Below are 22,108 nucleotides of genomic sequence, written 5' to 3' on the forward strand. Positions count from 1 at the left end.
TAGGAAAGCCCTGGGTGGGAGTGGGAGCGACAGAGCAGGGGAGGAGAAGGAGATGATGGAGCAGTAGGCAAAGGTAGCTTTGCTGGGCAGTGCTGGCAAAGGGGCTGGGGCTTCTCCAAGCTCAGAAGGATCTAATCCATTCCCAGGGCTGGGACTTTTCCAAGCTCAGAAGGTGTCAAATCCATTCCTAGGGCTGGGGAGCATCGTATCATCTGCTGCCTGCTGCCTCATCCCACAGGGATGCTGGGAGGGGACAGATCTTTCCTAAGGCTGCACTGCTTCCCAGCTCTCCAGGTCTGCATCAGGGCATTTCCATCAGCCTGTTGCAACCAAAGAGAGCTTCCAGCAGCCCTAGGGCTGAGCCAGGTAGGAAATCTTGGCTCTGCCTCCTTCTGAGCCCTCCTTGGGGAGGGGGCTGGCAACTGGAGAGCATGAAGAAACTGCAGGTGTGATGGTGGAGCTGCAGGAAACAGTGCTGAGAAAGCCTTGTCCCACACCCTGAGAGAGAAGGCAGTGGAGGAAGCACCAAGAGCAACTCTGCACCTCCACCAGCACTTGTGCAGCCTTTGGGGACATAGGGAGCCTGAGCAGCATGGCATTTGTCACTGTCCCTCTGCAGCTGAGCTCCCTTCCAGTCCACTTCCAGAGATGAGCAGAGGGACAGGAGGGCTGCAAAAGGCCTGGGATGCCCTGGAGGCAGGAGTTGAAGCTGGTAGGAGGCCAACACCCCAGTTAGTCCCTTCAGCCCTCCATGCCACACTGGGGGTACCTGGGATGGTGACCACGGAGCAAGGAAGAGGATGATCTCTAGCCTGGAGCTTCCTGTAGACAGGTTTGCCTATCAAAGTGATCAGCAGGAGGTCAGCAGGCAGGACTGGAGTGCCCCAAGCCAACCCCCAGTGTGCAGTGAGTAAAACTCTGCTCCTACTTCACACAGGGTTAGTGTCACTCCCTTGCTGGCTGCCCCTCCTCTGCCATAGGCAGCACCAAGCTGTGGGAAAGCCCTGTTCAAGGAGGAGCAGCCTCATGGCCAGAGCCTCCTTAGAATCACAGAATTGTCAGGGTTGGAAGGGAGCTCAAGGCTCAGCCAGTTCCAACCCCCCTGCCATGGCCAGGGACACCTCACACTACAGCAGGTTGCTCACAGCCACATCCAGCCTGGCTGCAAAAACCTCCAGGGATGAGGCTTCCACCACCTCCCTGGGCAACCTCTGCCAGGCTCTCACCACCCTCATGGGGAACAACTTCTTCCTCACATCCAATCTCAATCTCCCCACTTCTAGTTTTGCTCCATCCCCCCAGTCCTATCACTCCCTCACACCCTCAAAAGTCCCTCCCCAGCTTTCTTGGAGCCCCCTTCAGATCCTGGAAGGCCACCAGAAGGTCTCCTGGGAGCCTTCTCCTCTCCAGCCTGCACAACCCCAACTCTGTCAGGCTGTCCTCATAGCGGAGGTGCTCCAGCCCTCTTTCCCCAGGGCTCTTGAAGGACTGCTCTGCACCATTTGGGACCCCAGAGCTTCTTCCCCCTGCAGTGCTCAGCCTAATATTGGCTGCTGGGTTGGTGAGTTATGGCTGAGCAAACCCTGCTGTTGGGTCTCACTGGTGGGGGAGGGCAAGGGGCTCCTCCCACAGTGCCCAGGGACCTTGGCTGCTGCCCAGGCAGGGAGGGCAATCTCACTGTGCCCTGCTGAGCCTTCTGCACACCTCCTGTGCAGGCTGGAGCAAGTGGAGGAGCAGCCCTCCTTGCTCCAAGAGCTGGTGTGGGGCTGCCTGTCTCTTCGGGGGGGGTCTTAAGGGTTAGCTGTGTGCAGCAGGCAGAGCACTCTGTGAGAGGACACAGTGTTAGCCATGGGGCCGTGGCATGGCTGCCTTCTTACCCTTCCAGAGTTTCCCTCCAGGGCAGAACAAAAGCAAAGAAGACAGGAAAAAAAAAAAAAGGCAAGAGGAAAAGAGTGGGGTAAGCTTATGGCTGTTGGGAGGAGGGAAGGAGGGAGCAAAGGGGGAGGCAGGGGAGAGCAGTAATCCATACCTGTAATGGTGAAGCCACCTAGAGGAAACAAAAAATCAGAGAGAGAGAGAGAGAGAGGGAGAGAGGATTAGCATCAGCATAGCACCACGGACCCTCTGCAACCTGCAGGGAGGTGGTGCTGGCACTGGGCACCATCACACCCCCCAGGGATAGTGTGGGGAGACCTGAGCACAGGTTTTGCAACCCCCAGCTGCAAGCTGCCACTTCCCCATCCCCCCTGCCCCCAGTCTCTTAACACATGCTGCAGAATGGCTAAACCCAGAGCCAGCCTGTCCTGGGGCTGGGGGTGCTCTGGGGACCGCTTTGCTTATACTCCCCCTCCCCCCTCCATCTGCCCTGTTCTGGGGGTGGCCAGCAAGGAAAAATTCACAGGTTGGGTTAGGCTCTGAGGCTGCCTGAGGCAAAGTTGAAACCATCTCTTCAAGAAGGCTTGGTCAGCTTGGCTGCCCAGCCTCAGGCCTCCCTGCATGGCTGGGGGGCAGCTCTGCCTCCCCATGCCAGAAGGGGAAGCTGTGTGGCACCCAGGGAGCTTTGGTGGCTGCACCCACACCACCAAGGTGCTCCTCGTTGCCACACCTGAGTGGCTCTGGGGCTCTCCTCCAAAGGAAGATGTGGTCTTAGAGGTTCCTTCCAAAGAGTGCTTGTTCACCCTGAGGAAGGAATGGTGTGAGCCCAAGGGGAGATGTCAGGTGGAAATTCGGTTGGCTTCCCAGAATTACACAGACAGGACCAGGAAAGGTGAGAAAAGGGAAAAAAAAAAAAAAAAAACAAACCCAAAACCATAATGAATGCAGGCTTACCAAGCTCATTCAACAACAGGGCTGTGGAGGAGACAGGACACCAACACAGAAGGAGGAAACAAAACCGACAATAAGAACAACAAAGAAAAAACAAACAAAAAAGTAAATGAATGATGAAATCAAAAAAGGATAATCCACAGAAAGACTCCAGATCCCCAGGCAGAGGCTACAGCTCTGTGGAAGCTTTGCAGGATACCCTTAAAGTGCTGAGAGAGAGAGAGAGAGAGAGAGAGAGGCACTACCAAAAAAAAAACACCCCTCAAAGCAGATGGATTCCCAGTGGGGTTTGCAAAGGTGAGGGTGGGGATGGGGTTAGAAGGCACACCCTAAACATTCATTCCCCTCCCCTCGCCCGCCTTGTCTAACGTTACTGTGCAAGATCTTCCAGTGCTCTTGGAGGCAGCTGTGCCCCAGGGGAGGGCTCAAGGTGTCCCATGGGCGGTGGCTACTGACTTTGACCTCCTCCAGCTTGCCTGAGGGGAGCCAAAGCTCCAGCAGGCAGCTGTGCTTCTGGCATGGGCAGGAGAAAAAAAATCCATGAGGAAGAAAAGGTGAGGAACTTGCTTGTCTTTTGATTTTTTTCTCTTTTTTTTTTTTCTTTTTCTTTTTTTTCTTTAATGACAAATTTCAGAGGGCGTCTCGAGTGCCATGGCACTGGGCAGCCAAAGCTCCAGCAGGCAGCTGTGCTTCTGGCATGGGCAGGAGAAAAAAATCCATGGCAAGGCTTGGCTTGAAGGATCTGAGAAGATCCAACAGTGTAGGGCTCCAAAACTAAAAGGGAAAGCTTCTCCTTTAGTAGTGGCTCTCTGGCCACCCCTAAGGCAGGGAACTGACCCTTGGAGACATTCTAGAGATGCCTTCATCTCCAGGGTTCACAGCTCACCTTGCCTCTGCTTTTGGTCAAAACCAAAGCAGAAAAATAAAAATGAAAATAAAAATAAAAATAAATAAAAATAAAATTATTATAAGAAGAAAAAAAAAATAAAAAAGAGTTTAAAAAACCCAAAACCCCAAGGATTGCATGGCCAAAGGAGCATCCTGTAAAATCTTGTGACCTGTCAAAGCTGAGCTTCTGCCCTCAGGCTTCCTCAGTTGTCTTTTTGCCCAGGAAGGTGAGGAACCTGCTTGCCTTTGATTTGTGCTTTGTTTTCAACTACAAATTTCAGAGGGCATCTTGAGTGCCATGCTCTGGGGGATCAGTTAGGGTTGGGGGACTTGTTGATCTTGGAGGTCTCTTCCAACCTGGTTGGGGATTCTGTGAGTTGTGGTCTCTGTCAGACCTGAGGCCCATACAGTGTTGGCAGGGCTGGGAGCCCAGGCTGGTCAGCATGAAGCTAGAGCCTGCCTGAGCTCTCCCTGTGCCACTTCATCCTGGCATCACTAACTGTGCCCCACAGATGCCACTGGCAACATTTAATGATCCAAACCCCCCCTGCAGAGCATGGGCTGTGCCAGTGGGTCTGATTTCTCAGCCCTGCTTCTAGCCTTGGCCAGCCACAGGAACCAGCAGGAAAACTCAGGGGAGGGGATGCCATGGCTGAGCCGGGTGGCAGGGGAAGGTGGCATTGCTGCTGGAGGGGGGTGTGTGTGTGCAGCCTGCCTCCCCTGGGCACTGCCAAGAGCCCTTCTATTGTCCTGAGCAGATAACAATAGTGCTGAAGGGACAGCAGGGATTAGAAAGCAGCTCTGAGGCAGAAGAACCAAATGCTGCTGGGCGAGGCTGAGGCTTTAATTAGGATCTGTTGGAAGGGCAACTAATTAACTTAAGTGACTCTAAAACTGCTTCTTGCTCAGCCACTGATAGTCTGCAGCATTAAGCTGCTGCCCTTAATTCTCACTTCCATTTCCTAGCAGAAAGGAAGGTGCAGAATCACAGAATCACTGCCAGGGGTTGGAAGGGACCTCGAAAGCTCATCCAGTCCAACCTCCCCTCCCCCCTCTGCCAGAGCAGGAGCACCTAGAGCAGGTCACACAGGATTGGCAGAAGGCTGGCAGCTGCTTTAGGAGCATGAGAGCAGGGGAAATGTTTTTTCATTCCTCCTGGGAGAAGCTAATTACCCACAAACTTTATCTGAGTGCAGCCTGCTTCCTCCCAGAGCCATGGCACCTCGTGGCATTACCTGCTCCTGCTCAGTTATTTCCAGATCCTTGGAGACAGCGTGAAAAAAAACAAACAAACAAAAGGCTAAAAATTAACTGCTCTGGCCACACACTTTATTGCAGGCTGCTTTGTCTGCTGATAAAAATGATGCAGCACTGCCTTGTTTTGGGGTTTGTCCTTTTGGCTTCTACTTCAGGTGGCAGAGCAGGACTCTCACAAGAGCTCTCTACTAAGGGGCCAGCCCCAAGGGGCTCTTGAGAGCCAGACAAGAATCCTCCCGATATGAAAAGAGGAAAGAAAATAGAGAAGGAAAAAAGAAAAAAGAAAAAAAGAGGGGAAAAAAAAAAAGGGGGATAAAAAAAAAAGGTGCATTGGCCAAGCTTGGAAGGAAGGAAGGGGGGGAGGGGAAGGGGGCCAGAGTGCGAGGAGAAAGGAGTGTGAGAGTAGGGAGACACAGAGGAAGAGGACGGCAGCGTCCCGGGAGCTGGTCTGGTCTTACTCTCACACCTTTCACTCCTCGCCGTAGCCACACCGGGTCCCCAAGCACAAGGAAGAAACTGCACTGTTTCTCATACTCCTCCCGGTCAAGCACTCTAAGGGGAATGAATTTCCTGTGGGAACACAAGACAAAGGCAAACAAAGGATGATTGGCATCACCGACGGCAGGCGTGCGGTCGAGGGCGCCCCGTGGGGTGCTGTGGGTGTGCCGGAGCTGGATGAGTGGGTGGATGAGTCGGGGGGGTGGAGGAGGTGGGGTGGCTGGGTTTTGGGGGGGGGGAGGGGGAAGCGGCTGCACATCCCCCTCCAGGAGGCGTGTGGGGAAGGGCAGGAGCGGCTCCCATCGCCTGGCTTGGGCTCAAGGTGGCGTTCAGGGCCGGGAGGTGGCGGGAGGGAGCTGAGGAGCGATTGCGCTCCGGCCCTTGGTGGCGCTCCGGCCCTTGGTCGCGCTCCTGCCCTTCTCCGCACGCCCCGGGGATGCGAACTCGGTGTGGCAGGTGCTAGGCATGAGTGAGCCAGGACAGGGACACACAGGCTGGGCTCAGCCCCGGAGCACGTCCCCCACCTTTCTTCTCACTCATCTCCACCAGCCGGGGCTCCCCGATCTCTAGGTAGAAGGTCTTGTTTTTCTCATACTCCTCATCATCTATCACCTTGATTGATATCGTTTTGCTGGAACAGAGAAGAAGAAATAGAGGTTCAAGAGTAAGGGGGGAAAAAAGGAGGAGGGGAGACAGGGAGAAGAGGAGGAAGAGGAAGAAGAGGGAGGAGGAGGAGTAGGAGGAGGGGGGGGGAGGAGGAGGAGGTAAAGAGGAGGAGGTAAAGAGGAGGAGGAAGAGGAAGAAGAAGAGGAGGAGGAAGAGGAGGAAGAGGAAGAGGAGGAAGAAGAGGAAGAGGAAGAAGAGGAGAAGGAAGAAGAGGAAGAGGAGGAAGAGGAGGAAGAAGAGGAGGAGGAAGAAGAGGAGAAGGAAGAAGAGGAAGAGGAGGAAGAAGAGGAAGAGGAGGAAGAAGAGGAAGAGGAGGAAGAAGAGGAGGAAGAGGAAGAGGAGGAAGAGGAACAAGAGGAACAAGAGGAGGGTAGGAACGCAGAAGCAGGAAGCTGTGGACAGAAACCCAGTAGCTTTGGTAGCAGAGGCTGGAGAGGCAGCACAGCTGGAGGCAAAGGGAAGGAGCTCACCTCCGGGAGCAGAGGGGCTGAGCTCTAGCAGCTGGCAGGGTGCCCACAGAAGCACAGCTGCACAACACCCAGCCTGGCCCAGCCTTCCCCACGGGGGCCTCAGCCCTGGGGGCAGCCAGACCTATCCCTTGCCAAAACCCCAGGGTAGAACAGCCCCTGGCAGCTCAAAGAGACCCCTCAGAGGCTACCTGGGGTACCTATCCTGGGAACCAGCAGAGCCCAAGGCCCTGGGAGCACAATGTGCTGCTTGACCCAGGCCCTGGGCACGTGGAGGAAGCTCTGTCTCACCATGGAATACATCATGGTCAGATTTCATAGACTGATGGAATTCTTAGGGTTGGAAGGGACCTCAAGGCTCAGCCAGTTCCAACCCCCTGCCATGGGCAGGGATACCTCACACTCCAGCAGGTTGCTCACAGCCACATCCAGCCTGGCTGCAAAAACCTCCAGGGATGAGGCTTCCACCACCTCCCTGGGCAACCTCTGCCAGGTTCTCACCACCCTCCTGGGGAACAACTTCTTCCTAACATCCAATCTGAATCCACCCATTTCTAGTTTTGCTCCATCCCCCCCAGTCCTGTCACTCCCTGACACCCTCAAGAGTCCCTCCCCAGCTTTCTTGGAGCCCCCTTCAGGTTCTGCAATGCCACCAGAAGGTCTCCTGGGAGCCTTCTCCTCTCCAGCCTGCACAACCCCAACTCTCTCAGGCTGTCTGCAGAGCAGAGCAGCTCCAGCCCTCTGCTCATCCTCGTGGCCCTTCTCTGGACACCTTCCAGCCCCTCCAGAGCTTTCCTGGAACAGAGGCTCCAGAACAGGACCCAGAGCTCCAGGTGGGGTCTGAGCAGAGTGGAGCAGAGGGGGAGAATCCCCTCCCTGGCCCTGCTGGCCACACTTCTCTTGCTGCAGCCCAGGCTCTGCTTGGCTCTCTGGGCTGCAGGTGCTCACTGCTGGCTCCTGCTGAGCTTCTCCTCCCCCAGCATCCTCAAAGCCTTTTCTTCAGGGCTGCTCTCCAGCCAGTCCTTGCCCAGCCTTTACTGGTGCTTGGGATTGCCCTGCTCCAGCATTCCATGGCTGCATCACACCTCTGCCCTTCTGCCCTCAGCATGCATTGAGTTTAAATAACCATAAGTGGCTCAAATCCCTAGTGCTGGCCTGCTCCAGAGGGGATCACTGCCAGGAAAATGCTGGAAAAAGATCCAGTCTGCCCTTCCTTCACCTTGCAGAGAAGAAGAGTTGGGGCTATTCGGTCTGGAGAGAAGAAGGCTCCCAGGAGACCTTCTTGTGGCCTTCCAGGATCTGAAGGGGACTCCAAGAAAGCTGGGGAGGGACTTTTGAGGGTGTCAGGGAGGGATAGGAGTGGGGGGGATGGAGCAAAACTAGAAGTGGGGAGATTGAGATTGGATGTGAGGAAGAAGTTGTTCCCCATGAGGGTGGTGAGAGCCTGGCAGAGGTTGCCCAGGGAGGTGGTGGAAGCCTCATCCCTGGAGGTTTTTGCAGCCAGGCTGGATGTGGCTGTGAGCAACCTGCTGTGGTGTGAGGTTCACTCAGCAGCCAGAGGCTTGTGCTGACCACCTTGGGATTTGCAGTGTGGGAAATAGAAAACAAAGAGACTGAAGAGGAAGTTTGGGGTTGGTTTGGGTTTTATTTTTTTTTGTGGGGGGAGGGTCATTATTGTTACCCTTTCAAAGCAGAGTGGCCTAGGAGTGGTGAAGGAGGCATTCACTATGGTGGATACCCAGTCCCATGGGCAACAGGCAGATTGTGATCCCCTGCTTGGGGCCAAGCTGCAGGGTGTTCACTCCACCACAAGCCTCCTGGCACCACAGAGCCCTCTCTGGCCTCCTTGCACCTCTCCTAAAATTGTTTAGGTGGGAAAAGACCTCTGAGATCATGAACATTTCCATTGAGACTGGAGATGAGGAGGAAATTCTTGCCAGTGAGGGTGGTGAGACACTGGCACAGGCTGCCCAGGGAGGCTGTGGCTGCCTCCTCCCTGGAGGTGTTCAAGGCCAGGCTGGATGAGGCCTTGAGCAAGCTGGGCTGGGGGGAGGTGTCCCTGCCCATGGCAGGGGAGTTGGAACTGGATGATCCTCAAGGTCCTTTTGAACCTAAACCAATCTCATGGAGTCCAACCATCAACCCAATACCACCATGGCCACTAAACCATGTCCCCAGAGTGCCATGGCCACGCCTTTCTTGACCACTCCAGGGAAGGTGACTCCACCACCTCCCTGGGCAGCCTGGTCCAATCCCTGACCACTCTTGCAGCAAAGAAACATTCCCTAATTTCCAATCCAAACCTTCCAAGGCACAATTTCAGTTCTATCCCTTGTTACTAGGGAGAAGAGATCAACCCCCACCTGGCTCCAACCTCCTTGCAGGGAGCTGTAGAGGACCATGAACTGGATGATCCCTGAGGTCCCTTCCAACTCTGACAGCTCTGTGACTAGGAGGCAAATCCACACTGGATGTGAATTGGATCGAGAACATCCCCAGCAACAACTTCTTAAGGCATCTGGGAAAGCTGACAGAGCAGAAATCACTTCTCCCTTGGATTTGCACAGCCCTGCTCATGCCAGCTAAGAGCTGCCATCAGTCCCTGAGAGCTCTGCCCACGCTGCAGGAGAAGGCTGCTCTGGGCTCAGCCCAGCCCAGCAGCCTGGCTCCAGAGACAATCCTGCAAATCCCATTTCTGAGCCTGCAAGCTCACAGCCAGCATCTGGCCCTTGCCAGCACTCTGCCTTTCTGGGATTGCCTCCTTGTGCCTGACTGGCTGGGCAGGTCTATGAGTGCTGCAGGCAGCTCACAAAGGGGACAGAAGCTTGGCTCCTAGGTTTTGTTCTGCTGCGTTGAGCAGGAGCTGGGCCCAGCTGAGGGGCTGCAGCTGTGGGATGGGGGTGGTGTGATGCAAGGGGGAATGCCAGGTTGGAAGGGGCCTTGAGGGTCATCTGGTCTAAGCTTTCCAGGTAACAGTTCAGTGGGAATGACCTGGGCCAGCAGACTCCCAAGGTGAGAACTTCAAGCTGGACCAGTGCAGGGGAATCCACTGCTTCCCTTGGCAGATGACTGCAGTGTCTCTAACCGTTCCCATGGGGAGCAATCTGCTTCTGGACTCCCCATCTGGAATCTACAGAATCAGAGAATTGTCAGGGTTGGAAGGGACCTCAAGGCTCAGCCAGTTCCAACCCCCCTGCCATGGCCAGGGACACCTCACACTCCAGCAGGTTGCTCACAGCCACCTCCAGCCTGGCTGCAAAAACCTCCAGGGATGAGGCTTCCACCACCTCCCTGGGCAACCTCTGCCAGGCTCTCACCACCCTCATGGGCAAGAGCTTCTTCTTAACATCCAATCTGAATCTCCCCACTTCTACTTTTGCTCCATCCCCCCCACTCCTATCACTCCCTCACACCCTCAAAAGTCCCTCCCCAGCTTTCTTGGAGCCCCCTTCAGATCCTGGAAGGCCACCAGAAGGTCTCCTGGGAGCCTTCTCCTCTCCAGCCTGCACAACCCCAACTCTCTCAGGCTGTCTCCAGAGCAGAGCAGCTCCAGCCCTCTGCTCCTCCTCATGGCCCTTCCCTGGACACCTTCCAGTGCCTCCTGAGTAGTCCTAAAATCTGTCTGCTGTACCCCAGCTGCTCCAGCAGCAGCACTGCAGCAAGGTTCCAGGTGAAGGTTCCAGGCTCTGGTTGGTGGTGCCCAGGGACAGGACAAGGTACAGCAGGTCCAAGCTAGAACCCAGGAGGTTCCACCTCAGCATGAGGAGAAACTTCTTTGGCGTGAGGCTGCTGGAGGTCTGGAGCAGGCTGCCCAGAGAGGTTGTGGAGTCTCCTTCTCTGGAGCCTTTCCAACCCCACCTGGCTGTGTTCCTGTGTGCCCTGCCCTGGGTGCTCCTGCTTTGGCAGGGGGGTTGGGCTGGATGATCTCTGGAGGTCCCTTCCAACCTCTTATGTTCTGTGATTGTCTGATTCTTTCCCCCAGGCAGAGGAGAGGGGCTGCTGGACAAGGTCAAGCCCACAGCAGGGACCCCTCTCAGCTGTCACAAAGCACTCAAAGTGCTCCTCCACGTCACATTCCTCTCCACCACTTAGTTCTTCCTATTTTAGCTTTGTTTAAACAATCTCCTTGGTAACTGGAGCCAGAATTTGCTCAGTCCTCCCTGCAGGGTTGGTTTCCTCCCTATCTCCTCAGCAAACATATGCTTGCTTTAGCTGCTCCCACCACGGGCTGCAAGCAGATGCCTCCCTGGGGAGTTCAGGAGCCCTGGTGCCTCTTTCCAAGAGTGCCCATGCACAGAGGGGGCCTTGCTGCACACGTGGCAGTGCAGGATGGCACAGCAGAGTCAACAGTGCCTCTTTCAACTGCCCAAGTGCCCCTGGCCTCAGGCATGCCAGCAGCAGGGAAAGCCCCACCAAGGAAGCACCACCAACCAGAACCTGGAACCTTCCTCCTGACCCCCAGCCCTCAGCTATTGATAGACATTGATCAGATCCCTCTCAGCCTTCTCCTCTCCACACTAAACACCCCCAGGGCTCTCAGTCTCTCTTCACAGGGGAGATGCTCAAGTCCCCAAATCATCCTCCTGGCTCTCCCTTGGACTTTCTCCAGCAGGTCTCTGTCTCTCTTGACCTGGGGAGCCCAGAACTGGACACAGCATTCCAGGGGTGGTCTCAGCAGGGCAGAGCAGAGGGGCAGCAGAACCTCCCCAGCCCTGCTGGCCACACTTTTCTTGCTGCCCCCCAGGATGCCATTGGCTCTCTTGGCCACAAGGGCACATTGCTGTCCCATGCAGAACTTGCTGCCCACCAGCACTCCAAGGTCTTTCTCCATGGAGCTGCTCTCCAGCAGGGCAGCCTCTAACCTGTCCTGGTGCCTGGTGTTATTCCTCCCCAGATGCAGGACCCTGCACTTGTCCGTATTGAACCTCATGAGGTTTGCCTGCAGCCAGCTCTCAGCCTGTCCAGCTCTCCCTGGATGGAGCAGAGCCTGCTCCATGGCTCAGCTTGCATGCAGCTGGGTTTACAATGGCATTGGAGCTTTTAAAAGTGGTACTACAGAGCAGTCCTCACCCCTAGGGGCCTCAGCTGTGTGTCTGCTCCATTGAGGGCAGTTGTGGCACTGGGGCACAGCACTTGGTGCCCTCAGCCTAGACCTGTGTCTGTGGGTTCAGCTGGTCAGAGGAGACCTCCCTGTGAGAGCAGACTCCATCCACCTACAGAATCTGGTCTTAAATTGGGCAGTGTAGTTAGAGAAGATCTAGAGGAGGCCATCAAGCAGAACCAGGGAGGGGATTCTGCCCTTCTGCCCTGCTCTGCTCAGACCCCACCTGCAGCACTGCCTCCAGTTCTGGAGCCCACAGCACAGGAAGGACCTGGAGCTGCTGGAGAAGGTTCAGAGGAGGTCACAGAGACGATCAGAGGGCTGGAGAAGCTCCCCCATGGGGCCAGGCTGGGAGAGTTGGGACTGCTCAGCCTGGAGAAGAGAAGGCTTCAGGGAGACCTTAGAGTAACCTTCTAGTATTTGAAGGACAGCTGGAGAGGGACTTTATACAAAGGCAGGGAGTGACAGGATGAAGAGCCCTGGCTTCAAACTGCATCCAGTTCTGGAGCCTCTGTTCCAGGAAGGCTCTGGAGGGGCTGGAAGGTGTCCAGAGAAGGGCCATGAGGATGAGCAGAGGGCTGGAGCTGCTCTGCTCTGGAGACAGCCTGAGAGAGTTGGGGTTGTGCAGGCTGGAGAGGAGAAGGCTCCCAGGAGACCTTCTGGTGGCCTTCCAGGATCTGAAGGAGGATCCAAGAAAGCTGGGGAGGGACTCTTGAGGGTGTCAGGGAGTGATAGGAGTGGGGGGAATGGAGCAAAAGTAGAAGTGGGGAGATTCAGATTGGATGTGAGGAAGAAGTTGTTCCCCATGAGGGTGGTGAGAGCCTGGCAGAGGTTGCCCAGGGAGGTGGTGGAAGCCTCATCCCTGGAGGTTTTTGCAGCCAGGCTGGATGTGGCTGTGAGCAACCTGCTGTAGTGTGAGGTGTCCCTGGCCATGGCAGGGGGTTGGAACTGGCTGAGCCTTGAGGTCCCTTCCAGCCCTGACAATTCTGTGACTCTCTGAAATTGGAAGAAGCTGGATTTAGATTAGACATTAGGAAGAAATTTTTCCCCGTGATGGGGGTGAGACACTGAAAGAGATTGCCCAGAGAAGTTGTGGAGGCTCCAGGGCTGGAAACGTTTGGAGCCAGGCTGGATGGGGTCCTGAGCACCTTGGTCTGGCAAGAGGGGGATGGAACTGGCTGATCTTTCAGGTCCCTTCCAACCCAACCCATCCCATCCCATCCTGTGATTCTGTGCTGTGTGGGGCTACAAATGACTCAGCAGCTGCTGGGCTGTCCACCTATCAACTCAGAGGGCTAGCAAAATATTTAGAAGACCAGGTGGGAACTCCTACTGCAGAGCCCCTTGGACACACACAGATGCTGGATCCCTTCCTGTGGGAGCTAGCGCTCAGCAGCCCAAGCCCAGCAGATGGTTTGCACAGACAGAGCCCTCTCAAGCCCCACAGCTTCAACCCCACATGCCAGGAGCTGCCCAGGGGCTGCCCCAGCTCCAGCTGCACTCTGCTCTTATGCTGGGACCTGGTGTTGCTACATGGAAGTGCTTCTTGGAGCTGGCAGCTGAAGGTCTTGGAGCTTTCATCTGCCCAAAAGCCTGTTGCAGCTGCTTGATGCTTTGCCAGCCCAGCCACTGTCCAGGTGGAGGAGCCCTCCCCACCAGAACTGCCACTGAAGACTTCAGTTTCAGGAAAAAAATTAAAAATTTTCCCTGCTTCTTGGCCCAGGCAAACATTTTTGTATCCCAAACACCACCTTGAGTAACTCTCCCTTTGTTATTGCTTTGCTGCAGAGGATTGGAACTTAGCAGAAGGATCTCCTCCAGTGCTTTGGATGTACCAAGCCCATTAAAAGTTTGCTTAAATTAGACCAAGTCCTAAGACTTAAAAAAACCCCACTCAAAAAACCCCAAACCCAGCAAGGCAGGCTACTTGGAGCTGGCAGCTGAAGGTCTTGGAGGTTTCATCAGCTCTGGAAATGCTCCATCCTCTCCCAGGGCCAAATCTGCCTTTATGCAGGCTGTGCCCTCAGCAGAGCTTTCCTTGTGCCTGAGAGCCATGAGGGAACTGGGAGCTCCTTTTGGGTTTTGGCTGTCCTGGTCCTGAGCTTGACTGAATGAGGCAGGAGTGCTGGGAAGCACCAGAGGAACAGAGCCATGTAGAGACTTGGGCAGGCTGAGAGCTGGGCAGAGAGGAACCTGCTGAGGTTCAACAGGAGAAGTGCAGAGTCCTGCAGCTGGGAAGGAAGAAGAAACTGCAGCAGGACAGGGTGGGAGGGGATCTGCTGGAGAGCAGCCCCAAGGAGAAGGAGCTGGGAGTGCTGGTGGGCAGCAAGTTCTGCATGGCACAGCAATGTGCCCTGGGGGCCAAGAAGGCCAAGGGGAGCCTGGGCTGCATTCAGAGGAGTGTGGCCAGCAGAGCCAGGGAGGTTCTCCTCCCCCTCTCCTCTGCCCTGCTGAGACCTCCCCTGGAATATTGCATCCAGCTCTGGGCTCCCCAGGTCAGGAGGGACAGGGATCTGCTGGAGAGAGTGCAAGGGAGGGCTGCAAGGATGCTGAAGGGCCTGGAGCACTGCCTGGGGAGGAGAGGCTGAGAGCCCTGGGGGTGTTTAGTGTGGAGAGGAGAAGGCTGAGAGGGATCTGATCAATGTCTATCAATAGCTGAGGGCTGGGGGTCAGGAGGGAGGGGACAGGGACAGGCTCTGCTCAGTTGTGCTCTGGGATAGGCCAAGGGGCAATGGATGGAAACTGCAGCACAGGAGGTTCCACCTCAACAGGAGGAGGAACTTCTTCCCTGGGAGGGTCCCAGAGGCCTGGAGCAGGCTGCCCAGAGAGGTTGTGGAGTCTCCTTCTCTGGAGCCTTTCCAGCCCTGTCTGGATGTGTTCCTGTGTGCCCTGTGCTGGATTCTCTGGTCCTGCTCTGGCAGGGGGCTTGGACTGGAAGCTCTCCAGAGGTCCCTTCTAACTCCTAACATCCTCTGAGCCTCTGATCCTCTGCTGCTACCTCCCTTTTCTTTAACCCACCGAGTTCTGGCAGCACAGGGGCTTGGACTGGAAGCTCTCCAGAGGTCCCTTCCAACCCCTGACATCCTCTGATCTGTGATCCTGTGATGCTTGGACTTCCCCTCTGGCCCAAAGCACTCAGCTTGGTTAGGACCATGCTCCAACCATGCATGCTCATGGTGTTGGCTGGGTGCAGGTGGAGTGATGCTACAGAAAAAAAACCCAAACCCAAGCCCCCAGACCCCTGCAGCTCCTGGGAAGGGCAATTTTAAGCCAGGGGACTCAGAAGCCTGTAAAGCACAGAGAGGCAGAAGGGCAGCTCAGTAGTGCACTCAGAGGAACAAAGCCTGCACGGATTGCCTCTTGCTGCTGGATGGTGAGAACAAAAAGGGCTTTTAAGGAAGTATTCCAAAGACTCTGCCTGCCAGGGGTCAAGGAGCAAAGTGTGGTGAGAGGAAAACAAATTGCCCAAAGCAATCAGCCAGGATTGCCTTTTGTATCCTGCCCCTCAGCCTCCCGGAGCCTCGGCAGCTTTTCCTTCCAGCGTGGCTCGGTGCTGCCGGGGGGAGGGGAGGGGATCAGCGCTTTCAAGGCGAAAGGAATCTCGGCAGGAGGCTCCATTCAGAGGCACAGAAGCAGTGAGACCAGCAGGGTGAGGAAGGGGATACAGCCCCTCTCCTCTGATCGCAAGAGACCCCCACCTGCAACACTGCCTCCGGTCCTGCTGCTCCCAGCGCTAGAGGGACACGGAGCTGCTGGAGAGGGGCCAGAGGAGGCCACGAAGATGCTGAGAACCTCTCTGCTAGCAAGACAGGCTGAGGGAGCTGGGGGTGTTCAGCCTGGAGAAGAGAAGGCTCCAGGGAGACCTAACAGCAGCCTGCAGGTACCTGAAGGAGGCTATAGGAAGGCTGCAGAGGGACTGATCCCAAAGGCCTGCAGGGACAGGACCAGGGGCAATGGCTTCAGACTAGAGAAGAGCAGATTGGGACTGGATATCAGGATGAAGTTCTTCACCATGAGGGTGGTGGAACACTGCAACAGGTTGCCAGGGAGGTGGTTGAGGCTCTTTCCCTGGAGATCTTCAAGGTGAGGCTGGACAAGGCTCTGGGCAACCTGATCTAGTTGGGGATGTCCCTGCTGGGGGCAGGGAGGGCAGACTGGATGAGCTTTGGAGGTCCCTTCCAGCCTGGACCATTCAATGATTGCATGACAGCATCACTGGCAGAGGTGCTGCATCCCAGCACCACAGGCACAGGGCTCCTATGTTTCAGCTGAGCCAAGCTGCCTGGGCACAGCTGCTGCAGACTTGGACCAGGAGCTGTCTGTGGAGGCTGAACAGTTGTTCATGGCTGCTGTTTCCCCAGAGGAATCTTTTCAGGAGGAAAAGTCTCTGATTTTTTTTTTTTTTTTTAATTGGCATTATTCTGGGAAGATGTCAGGGCACGGGGGGAAAAAAAAGAAGCTCAAAAAAACCAAAGAAGAAGAAGAAAAAGAAAAGCAAACTGCTGAAGGGGGAGTGATGCTGCCTGGATTTACTGAGGGTGTTTAGTTTGCTGCACAATGCATTAAAGGGGAAGAAAAAAAAAAAAAAAGAAAGGGATCCTTCAGTCTTGTCTTTATTGTTTGCCAGTTCCTAGCTGCCAGAGAGCTCTGCACAGAGCTATAAAAGATGCCCCCAGATTGATGATTGCTTTCACTGATCTCTGGAGGAAAATTCCAGGGGCACACCTGAAGGTGAGATTGCCCTTTCTGCACCTCAGAGAAACAGCTTCAGAGATTCACAGATTCAGGGATGGAAGCTCAGCCAGTTCCAAGCCAACCCCTGCCAGAGCCCCCATTGGACTCTCTGCAGCAGGTCTCTGTCTCTCCTGACCTGGGGAGCCCAGAACTGGACACAGCATTCCAGGGGTGGTCTCAGCAGGGCAGAGCAGAGGGGCAGCAGAACCTCCCCAGCCCTGCTGGCCACACTTTTCTCTGACTCTCTGAACACTGCTGTGAAAAGTGCTCAGCTGCAGAGGTTGTCCCAGAACACCACCAGTCTGAGCTCTCAGCACAGACAAAAAAATCAGTGCAAATAATTGCTGACTTTGGGCTGCAAGGATAGGCAATGAAAAGACTGCCAAGGTTCAGCTCCTAACAACTGAGAGATGAAATGAGAGATTGCTCTCAAGCTGCCAGGCAGCTCCTGTCACAGAGGGAGGAAACAGCAAGCTTAGGAGCTGGCACCTGAAGGACTTCAGCAGGAAGAGCAAAGATGAACAGCAGAATCCTAGAATCCTAGAATGGGTTGGGTTGGAAGGGACCTCAAAGCTCATCCAGTTCCAGCCCCCTGCCATGGGCAGGGACACCTCCCCCCAGCCCAGCTTGCTCAAGGCCTCATCCAGCCTGGCCTGGAACACCTCCAGGGAGGAGGCAGCCACAGCCTCCCTGGGCAACCTGTGCCAGTGTCTCCCCACCCTCACTGGCAACAATTTCTTCCTCATCTCCAGTCTCAATCTGCCCTCCTCAAGCTTCAATCCATTCCCTCTCCTCCTGGCACTCCCAGCCCTTGTCCAAAGTCCCTCCCCAGCTCTCCTGTAGCCCCTTCAGGTGCTGGAAGACTGCCTTAAGGTCTCCCTGGAGCCTTCTCTTCTCCTGACAAAGCTGCCTGGAAGTGAGGAAAGGCAGCCTGGAAGTGAGGAAAGGCAGCCTGGAAGTGAAGAAAGGCAGCTTCATGGAATTCCAGCTCGCCAGCCAAGGAAGAGCAGAAGCCAAGTTAAAAATATGCTTGGATGTGGTAGAGAACAGAGAATCACAGAATTGTTTTGGCTGGAAAAAAACCCTCTAAGCTCATCCAGACCAACTGTCAGTCCCAGCCCACCATGGCCAACAAACCATGGCCCCAAGTGCCATGGCCACAGGTTTCTGGAACAGCTCCAGGGATGGGGACTCCACCACCTCCCTGGGTAGCCTCTGCCAATCCCTCACCACTCTTGCAGCAAAGAAATTCTTCCTAATCTCCAGCCTAACCCTTTCCTGGCAAAATTCCAGGCCATTTCCTCTCCTCCTATCACCTGAGACTAGGGAGCAGAGCCCAAGCCCCAGCTGGCTGCAGCCTCCTCTCAGGGAGCTGCAGAGAGCAATGAGGTCTCCCCTCAGCCTCCTCTTCTCCACACTGCACACCCCCAGCTCCCTCAGCTGCTCCTCACCAGCCCTCTTCTCCAGACCCTTCCCCAGCTTCCTTGCCCTTCTCCAGCCCCTCAATGTCCTTCTTGGAGAGAGGACCCCAAACCTGAACCCCGTATTTGAGCTGCAACCTCAGCAGTGCTGAGCACATGGGCACAATCACTTCCCTTCTCCTGATCCAGGCTGGGATGTAAATATGTCTGCAGCCATTCTTTGTGGCCGTGGAAGAAGAGGGGAAGAAGGCTGGGAAGAGAGGAAGAAGGCTGAGGAGAGAGGGACAAGGCTGAGAAGGGAGGGACAAGGCTGAGAAGGGAGGGACAGGGCTGAGAAGGGAGGGACAGGGCTGAGAAGGGAGGGACAGGGCTGAGAAGGGAGGGACAGGGCTGGAAGGGAGGGACAGGGCTGAGAGGGAGAGCTGGAGGGACAGGGCTGAGAAGGGAGGGACAGGGCTGAGAAGGGAGGGACAGGGCTGAGAAGGGAGGGACAGGGCTGAGAAGGGAGGGACAGGGCTGAGAAGGGAGGGTGTGTGGAAGGTTGGTTGTGTGGTTTGCAGCTGTTCCTTGCCTGAAGATCCTTGCAGGGGATGGTTTGCACTTAGTGATGCAAGCAGAGCAGAGACTGCTCAGGCAGTATATCCAGGCAGCTCTTGGTTTTCCATGGTCCCTCCTTACTGCTTCCTTCAGCTTTGTTGTCTGGGTTGGTCTCATTCAGGAGCCCAAATGCCTCAGAGGATATCCAAGTGCCTGCCTGTGGCCCTTGGTCTGCATTTCCTCCCTGATGGCTGCCCAGCTGTGCAGCAAACACCCTCAGAATCCCCTGCCTGTGGGCAAACCAAATCCTGTGTCTTGTGGTTGGGAGCCTGGGATCTGCTGTCACAGCATCAGAAGGGATGGAAATTGTCACTCAGCTGGCCTGGGATTTCCCCAGGCAAGCCAAGCTGCCAGCCCACAGCTGTCAGGACACCGAGTCCTGCCTGCCTGCTCTCCTCTGCTTTCCTCTCCGTAGCAGCAACAGCTCCCTATGGAATCATAGAATCTCCTGCTTGGAAAAGAGCTCCAAATGATCAAGTCCAACCAGAGCCTAACATCTCCCTCTACACACCCAGGAAAAGAAAGTGGTGGGAAGCTCTGTCAGAATATCCCAGCATCCCAAAGATCATGGCTGCAAGCAGAGGCTGGAGGCATCAAGGCACAGGGCTCCCAGAGTCACAGCCTGCACTGGGTTGGAAGGGAGCCTCCAAGGGCATCTTGCCCAACCCCCCTGCACTCAGCAGGGACACCTCCAGCTAGAGCAGGCTGCAGAGGGACACAGCCAGGCTGAGCTTGGATGGCTCCAGGGCTGGGGCCTCAAGCACAGCCCTGGGCAGCCTGTGCCAGTGTCTCACCACTCTCCTTGGGCACAACTTCCTCCTCAGCTCCAACCTCAAGCTGCCCTGCTCCACTTTCAAAGCCCTGCCCCTGGGCCTAGCACTCCAAGCCCTTCTCAACAGTCCCTCCCCAGCCTGCCTGCAGCTCCCCTGCAGACATTGAAATGCAGCTCTGAGCTCTCCCTGCAGCCTTCTCCTCTGCAGGCTCAACAGCCCCAACTCTCCCAGCCTGTCCCCACAGCAGAGCTTCTCCAGCCCTCTCAGCATCTCTCTGGCCTCCTCTGGACCCTCTCCAGCAGCTCCAGGTCTCTCTTGTGTTGGGGGCCCCAGAGCTGGACACAGCCCTGCAGGTGAGGTCTCCCCAGAGCAGAGCAGAGCAGAGGGGCAGGATCCTCTCTCTCCAGCTCTGCCCACACTGCTTTGGCTGCAGCCCAGGCTGCCCTTGGCCTTCTGTGCTGCCAGTGCCCATTGCTGGCTCCTGTCCAGCTTTCCCCCACCCCCAGCACCCCCAAGTCCTTCTCTGCAGGGCTGCTCTCAATCTCCTCACCCCCAGCCTGCATTGGTACCAAGGGGGGATTATAATCTGCCTGTTGCCCATGGGACTGGACATCCACCATAGTGAATGCCTCACTTCATCACTCCTAAGCCACTCTGCTTTGAAAGGGTAACAATAATGACCCTCCCCCCCAAAAAAAACCCCCCAAAACCCAACCCCAGACCTCCTCTTCAGTCTCTTTGTTTTCTATTTTCCCCTCTGCAAATCCCCAGGTGGTCAGCACAAGGCTCTGGCTGCTGAGAGAACTTAACTGGTAACCTACAGAGAGCCACCGGTGATTATGCCTCTGAAAATAGATTTTTTTTTTTTTTTTTTTGGGGATCCATCCCCTCCATTCCCCTTGACTGATCCAGGCACAAATGCTTAGTGAGGGTTACCTGGCAACTGTGGTAAAAATGTGCTGGCTCCAGAGGATGACATTACCAAAATAAGCACAGTGGGGCCAGAGCTCTTATGCCTGAGTGGAACAAAGAATTAAATATATTCTTTTATTTTAATTTGTTTTCTTTTTAACCCCCTGGTTTTAATTATTTATTTTTAAAAGAAGTTATTATTATTATTATTGTTGTTGTTGATATTATCATCATCATCATCATCATCATCATAGAATCACAGAATGGGTTGGGTTGGAGAAGACCTCCAAAGCTCATCCAGTCCAACCCCCTGCACTCAGCAGGGACATTGTCCCCTAGATCAGGTTGCCCACAGCCCTGTCCAGCCTCATCTTGAGCATCTCCAGGGAAGGAGCCTCAGCCACCTCCCTGGGCAACCTGTTGCAGCGTTCCAGCAGCCTCCTGCTGCAGAACTTGTTCCTCACATCCAATCTCCATCTGCATTTCTCTAGTCTGAAGCCATTGTCCCTTGCCCTGTCCCTGCAGCCTTTGCAAGCAGTCTCTCTCCATCCTTCCTGTAGCCCCCTTCAGGTACCTGCAGGCTGCTATTAGGTCTCCCTGGAGCCTTCTCTTCTCCAGGCTGAACACCCCCAGCTCCCTCAGCCTGTCCCATAGCAGAGCTGCTCCAACCCCCTGAACATTTCCATGACCCTCCTCTGGCCCCTCTCCATCAGGTCCATGTCCTTCCTGTACTGAGGGCTCCAGACCTGCACACATCACTCCAGGTGAGGTCTCCCCAGAGCAGAGCAAAGTGTCAGAATCAGCTCTCTGGATCTGTGGCAATGCTGCTGTGGATGCAGCCCAGGCTGTGATTTGCCTTCTGTGCTGCAGGCTCACACTGCTCCTCTCCAGCTCCTCCCCCACCAGCACCCCCAAGGCCTTTTCCTCAGGGCTGCTTTCTCTCCCCCCCTCCCCAGCCTGTACTGACAGTGAGGATTGTTCCAGCCCAGGTGCTGCACCCTGCACTTGCTCTTGTTGAGCCTCATGAGCTTCACCTGGGCACCACCTCTCAGCCTGCCCAGGTCCCTCTGGATGCCCTCCTGTCCCTCTGCTGCATGGACAGCACCACTCAGCTTGGTGCCATCTGCACACTGCTGATGGTGCTCTCCATCCCCCTGTCTATGTCACTGATACAAATATTAAACAGCACAGGTCCCCCTGAGGGACACCACTGTCACTGCTCTGTTGGGAAAGACCTTGGAGATCGTCAAATCCAACCATAACCCAACCACCCTGACCACTAAACTTGCATTTAAAAGTCTTTCAAGAGGAAGCGATGAAGAAGGGAAATAGGATTTCCTCCTATTAATTAAATGCTGTGTCCAGTTTTGTGCTCCCCGGTTCAAGGGAGACAGAGATCTGCTGGAGAGAGTCCAACAGAGCCGTGAGGATGATTGTGGGACTTGAACATCTCTGCTGTGAAGAGAGACTGAGAGCCCTGGGGCTGTTTAGTGTGGAGAGGAGAAGGCTGAGAGGGATCTGATCAATGTCTATCAATAGCTGAGGGCTGGGGGTCAGGAGGAAGGTTCCAGGCTCTGGTTGGTGTTGCCCAGGGACAGGACAAGGCACAACAGGGCCAAGCTGGAACCCAGGAGGCTCCATCTCAACATGAGGAGAAACTTCTTGGGTGTGAGGCTGCTGGAGGCCTGGAGCAGGCTGCCCAGAGAGGTTGTGGAGTCTCCTTCTCTGGAGCCCTTCCAACCCCACCTGGCTGTGTTCCTGTGTGACCTGCCCTGGGTGCCCCTGCTCTGGCAGGGGGGTTGGGCTGGATGATCTCTGGAGGTCCCTTCCAAGCCCTCCCATTCTGTTGTGGTTCAGCTGATGGTGCTGCAGTGAGCATTGGGTCTGTTTCTGTGCCTGTATGGGCACACAGCTGGGGGAAGGCAAAGGTAACCTCTCCTGAAGCCTGAGAAAAGCTCAGGCTGCTGT

The 22,108-nt window shown here is 55.3% G+C and overlaps 1 protein-coding gene across 16 annotated transcripts in view; it reads right to left on the reverse strand.

Annotated features, from left to right (window-relative positions):
• SLC8A1 (solute carrier family 8 member A1) overlaps nt 1-22,108 on the reverse strand; it is a 127,370-nt gene that overhangs the window by 13,385 nt on the left and 91,877 nt on the right. Inside the window, exons 2-6 of one of the 16 annotated variants that reach the window (XM_054398401.1) lie at nt 5,994-6,100; nt 2,830-2,850; nt 2,030-2,047; nt 1,878-1,892; nt 770-838 (exon numbers count right to left, since the gene is read on the reverse strand). In XM_054398401.1, the coding sequence (XP_054254376.1) occupies nt 770-838; nt 1,878-1,892; nt 2,030-2,047; nt 2,830-2,850; nt 5,994-6,100 (230 nt within the window). Of the gene's footprint in view, nt 1-769; nt 839-1,877; nt 1,893-2,029; nt 2,048-2,233; nt 2,247-2,829; nt 2,851-5,385; nt 5,542-5,993; nt 6,101-22,108 lie in introns of all 16 variants that reach the window. The other 15 variants (XM_054398402.1, XM_054398403.1, XM_054398404.1 and 12 more) reach the window with 15 other exon arrangements.

This window comes from Indicator indicator, unplaced genomic scaffold (genome assembly GCF_027791375.1).
Source record: "Indicator indicator isolate 239-I01 unplaced genomic scaffold, UM_Iind_1.1 iindUn_scaffold_52, whole genome shotgun sequence".
Taxonomy (NCBI): domain Eukaryota; kingdom Metazoa; phylum Chordata; class Aves; order Piciformes; family Indicatoridae; genus Indicator; species Indicator indicator.